General features: G+C 33.6%; 1 protein-coding gene across 1 annotated transcript; it reads right to left on the reverse strand.

Annotated features, from left to right (window-relative positions):
- Window positions 1-314: 314 nt before the first annotated feature.
- LOC139848289 (transcription factor PRE3-like) lies at window positions 315-1,033 on the reverse strand. Its single transcript, XM_071838026.1, has 2 exons — window positions 908-1,033; window positions 315-464 (listed from the first exon to the last, which is right to left on the reverse strand). The coding sequence occupies exons 1-2, from the start codon at window positions 1,031-1,033 to the stop codon at window positions 315-317; spliced, it is 276 nt and encodes a 91-aa protein (XP_071694127.1).
- Window positions 1,034-5,069: the final 4,036 nt, after the last annotated feature.

The following is a 5,069-nucleotide window of genomic DNA, read 5'->3' on the forward strand; positions in this document are numbered from 1 at the left end:
CTGAGTCCATCACAAATTTCATAAGATTCTTGTATTTTATATATCTTAAACAACTACTTTTGTCAGACGACTTTCTAAAATAAGTTTCAACTTTAATATTCTAGCTAGGTTCAAAGAAACAAACAGAAGTGAAATAAATACGAGTATAAACAAATAAAACTCTGGTTCCTTCATAAAGTTGTCTAAATACTAATCTCATTTATTACATGATTAAGTTAATTAACTCTCAACTAAGTCGTTTTGTATATGATAGTACACAATACGAATCAGTGTTTAATTATTGGTAATTTATAGTGTAAAACATGAACGTCTAACTATTGCGTAAGTAAACTCCTAATGATAGAAGCTTGACTCGAATCAGTGTTTTCGAGCAACTCAGAGAGTCTTTCACTTAAATCATCAACCTCTCGATGCAAGTTTCTGATGTAGTTGCACGTTTCTTGTAGAACTTTTGACGCCGATACCTGGATGTTCAATTCAATAGCCTTAGTTTAAATAGTTTATACTTATTTACTAATTTAAAGATGTACGTTAATGAATCTCTATTAAAGGCATAGATCATATATGCTAGTATATATTTGAACTTATGACTACATGAGTTATGATCATGGTAAATGAACTATCTTCAAAATTATCATTTCCTAAAATATATTATTACATACACTAATGTATATGGAATCAATAAATAGCGACGATAGCCATTAAGTTTGTCATTAAACGGTAAGATATGTAAGAATGTTTGTATTCAAACCAAAACACAAATTCAATGACCCACATGATAATTTGTTGAAATTCATGTTTGTCGGACTCTTTTGATTCAGGACATCTCTAAACACATCTCTAATTTTTACTATGTTCAAAAGCTAGAATATATAATTATGGACATGTAGGTCTATACGATCAATACCTTGTCTGAGCGACGAGTTCGTATTTCTGGAAGAAGCTGCTGCAACTTTGAAACAAGATCATTGATTTGATCGTCACTAATTCTTGAAGCCGTTGACTGTCTTGATCTAGATCTTCTAGTAGACATGTTTTTTGTTTGTTTCTTGTCTGATATGAAAACGGAAATATTCGAAGAAACAAAATGGAGTGAATTTGAAATCTAGGATAAGAAAGATGGACAAGTGCATGGGAGATACTTGTGAGCTTTGTACTATTTAAATACCTACGTTACCTTAAGAATTTTGAGTTTTTTTTTTTTTTCAATAAACAATGTTAAACCACTGCATGATTCATTCAGATGGAAGATTAAAAGAACTAAACTATCCAGCGTCACATCAGCTATTTCTAAAGACATAACATTGCTTATGTAAACATAAAAGACTGAAATTTTAATAATTTTACTAATAATACCTATATACATATGTCATATATCGAAAAAAAACAGAAGAAAAAAAAGTTTACCATCATTGATCTAACATCTTTACTCCATCTCGCTAAATCATGAAACACTAAATGCCACCATAAAATGACACCATAATTATGGTGTCGTTATTCGAATGGGAAGAACGAGACTACATTTAGTATTGGTCTTTAGAAATTTGAATATAATGTTTGCTGATCATCAGAAGATGGTTAACTAAATCGATTAGATGTGGCAATTTCAATCAACTTGTTAGTGACAAATCGATTTTTGTTATCCTTTAATATACATTAAAGACTAAATTAAGCGAAACTTTTGATAAAACTGAATAACTAAGCGTTTTGAATGGTTTAAATTTCGCGTGATTCAAAGCATCTAATTGACATTTTGATAATCGTTTTATTTAAACGCTTTAAGTGATGTATAATTAGTACATCGGATATATAATGAAAATTTGAGTCCTTTATAAGCTTAAATTAGTAGGCTAACTAATATCTTCCGCTGTGAGTTTTGGTTGAAACATGGAGATACCCGGTTTGTCCACTGCTTTAGCTTATGAGGGACGATTGTCTCTCGGGTTTTGACGGACACATGACTCGTACATCTCTTGGAGCCGATTTAGGGTCGTTTAAGTTGGTATCACAGCCATAGGCCTCTCAAGGTGTGATGCGAACTCGGTTCATGTAATTCCTAAGATAACCTCGGGTGGTGGGATCAGTGGCGGAACTTGAACCCAACTACAGAGGGGGTAAAAGTAGTGACATGGGGTAGACACTGAAAAAAAAAACCTTATTTTTAAGTAAGACTGCATTCGAGAGTTACAAAATAGCGGCACAATCGAATATTTACATTAATAAATTAATCAGTCGATGTTGCATAAGAGTGAAGTTTGTAGTCTAAGATGATTGAACTTAAATCTCCTATGTAAATTCTCAAGCTTTAAACCATAAAGTTACTCACTGGGGTTAATAACTTCGCACTTATACAATCATACTTATTTCTCTTATTGTAGTTGTGCTGATTATGATCTTGTACATATATGTAATGATGATACGAATAAAGATCCGTCTCAGAAGGGCACACTTTTAACAGCATTCAGGCAAGAATGTAACCGGTGTGAGCCATCACGGGCAAATAACATCTTCCCGTCCTCACCTTAGTAACTTGATCAGAAGGTTACTTATGCATGCATCCGCGAGGGTTTATACCGGACAAAGGCTAGCCTAAATGAATGAGCAAGTTACCGACATCACCTAGCCGGATGCAAAGACATTGAGAAACCAAGAACCATATCATCACATAAAAAGGCCTGCTGGATCACGAATGTCAGGCACCCTACAACCTTTACAAAGATACATATAAACCGTCCACAATCTTACCCGGTCATAACACTACCGAAAAGAAACACTTGAAATAAATATCAGATGAAACCCCTTCTGTCTAGGCGAGAGCAAGACACTCATCCATTACACTCTAGCCGGATCTGCCACACTCTCGGGATTTCCATGTCTTCCTAGTTTAGGTGTCTGGTCCTGGGACAAGCACGTTGTCCCGGAACAAGCACACCATCCCGGAACAAGCATGCTATCCCGGAACAAGTATACCATCCCGGAACAAACACATGATCCCAGAGTAAATACACAAACAAGCTGCACGCCACATCGGCCCACGAATCTAGGAAAGTTTGTTAGGATCTGTTTTTTATTCCTATGAAAGGGACAGGTGTCACGTCAACCCTTGGGATTAGCGAAGTTTGTTATAACCATGAAAGGGACATGTGCCACGTCACTATTCCCTCATAACATCTATAAATACGCGGACAAGATCATTCATTCAAGAACACTGGATGCATTAATGTTACTCTGCCCAAATTAAATACGGTAACATCTCTCCAGCTGACAATACAATTCTGATAAAGATTCTGGTCGATATCGGAGTTAATCTCCACTCTAAGATATTAACTTATTCGATTTCAATCGAATAAGGTTAATCCCCTCGATTATTTTACGCCCTTGAAATCCAGATTTCAAATCAGGGTTCGCACAATTATTGGAGTTAAAACATTCGATCCACTCTTTTCACAAATCAAGCACTCACATCCAAAATCTATTTAATCATTACGATCTTTGTTTGATCAAATGGGGCCACTTAAAGGTACGAACAACACAGTGAAACCAGGCAGCGAAACGGCAAGTAAGAAAGGAACGTCCGATGATGTTCCACCACCTTTAAACAAAGAAAGCTCGTCAACGGTGGAACCACCTCAACCCCAAAAGCAATCAATCGCTCACATTCACTCTGGTGACACATCAGGCGACGAGATGAATGTTTCCGATGGCGACGAGGACACACAGGAGGAATCACCAGCTAGTGGGCGAAGATTGAATCTCAGCATCTCTGGTCTCAAAACCGGGGGTTCGAGCGAAGTCGGGTCATCTCGTGATGACACCGAAATGATCCCCAAGATGATCTCAGCTGACGTCTAAAAACAAGTAATCGAAAGACTAAAGGCCACGTTAAGCGACAGTACCAATCTAGCATGAAGACAACAGTTGTAAAATCTTGATATCCTGAAGACCAGTCCCCTGCCAAATATCGGCACAGGAAGTGACGGTGTCACCAAGGATGCCACAAACGCATGGCTAACTGAGCTCCTTGTGCAGGCTGCACCACCGGCGTACAATCATTTTCTATCACAACCTGCCGTCCAGGGCAATTCACTTGAGAATCTGTTTGCTCAGATCACCGGCAATAAAGCAAAGTGGCCGGTTGAGATGTCGGCAACCAGCCAAAAGCTTTGCAAACAAATCGCCTGTGACGACCCGGAAATTCCGACCAAATTTAAACTTGATCTTTATAAGATTCTGACACGATAAGCAAAGTCTATTAAACCGAGTCCCCAAAGTGTTTGAATTATTTCTTTCATGAATGCATTTGATCTTTAACATTACCCCGACGATTCACAAACAATTGATTGTAAATAAACCTGTATATATAGATGAATGTGAGTATAAATAATAATTAGAAAGTCATAAAATATAAATCTTTAAAATTGAATATGTAAAATAAAACATAAGGTAATAAAGTGATTATTAAAGATAAAACTATATATAAGTGTATATGATTTTTGAAAATAATTATCAGGATGTATTTCAGAATAAAAATATAAAAGTGTAACTATATATATATATATATATATATATATATATATATATATATATATATATATATATATATATATATATATATATGATTCTATGTATATGTATTCTTATTATATATAGACATATAGTGTAAATACTTAATTATATATTTTACAATTAGTAAACATTACTTAAGTAATAAAATGGTAAAATTTATATATATAATTACAAGTTTAATTATAGTTATTATATCATTATTATTATTAACATTAAAAACACCAGTACTATTTATATCATTAAAGTTATAATATGAAATTTGATGCATTTGATTTATTATTATTATTATTATTATTATTATTATTATTATTATTGTTATTATTATTATTATTATTATTATTATTGATATTATGGTTATAATTATTAATACCATTATAACAAGTAGTAAAATTATAATTTTAGGTATTATGATTAATATTAGTAAATATTATTACTACCATTATAATTAAAATTATTATTTTTAATATTTCAAATTATTACTATTATCATTATTATTATTATTA

The sequence above is a fragment of the Rutidosis leptorrhynchoides genome, chromosome 5 (assembly GCF_046630445.1).
Source record: "Rutidosis leptorrhynchoides isolate AG116_Rl617_1_P2 chromosome 5, CSIRO_AGI_Rlap_v1, whole genome shotgun sequence".
Classification (NCBI taxonomy): domain Eukaryota; kingdom Viridiplantae; phylum Streptophyta; class Magnoliopsida; order Asterales; family Asteraceae; genus Rutidosis; species Rutidosis leptorrhynchoides.

Bases quoted from the DNA above. Each gene is read 5' to 3' on its own strand.
- LOC139848289 (XM_071838026.1), bottom strand. From the start codon at position 1,033: ATGTCTACTAGAAGATCTAGATCAAGACAGTCAACGGCTTCAAGAATT. The intron at 465-907 runs GTATTGATCGTA...TTGAACATCCAG, and splicing joins GAACTCGTCGCTCAGACAAG to GTATCGGCGTCAAAAGTTCT.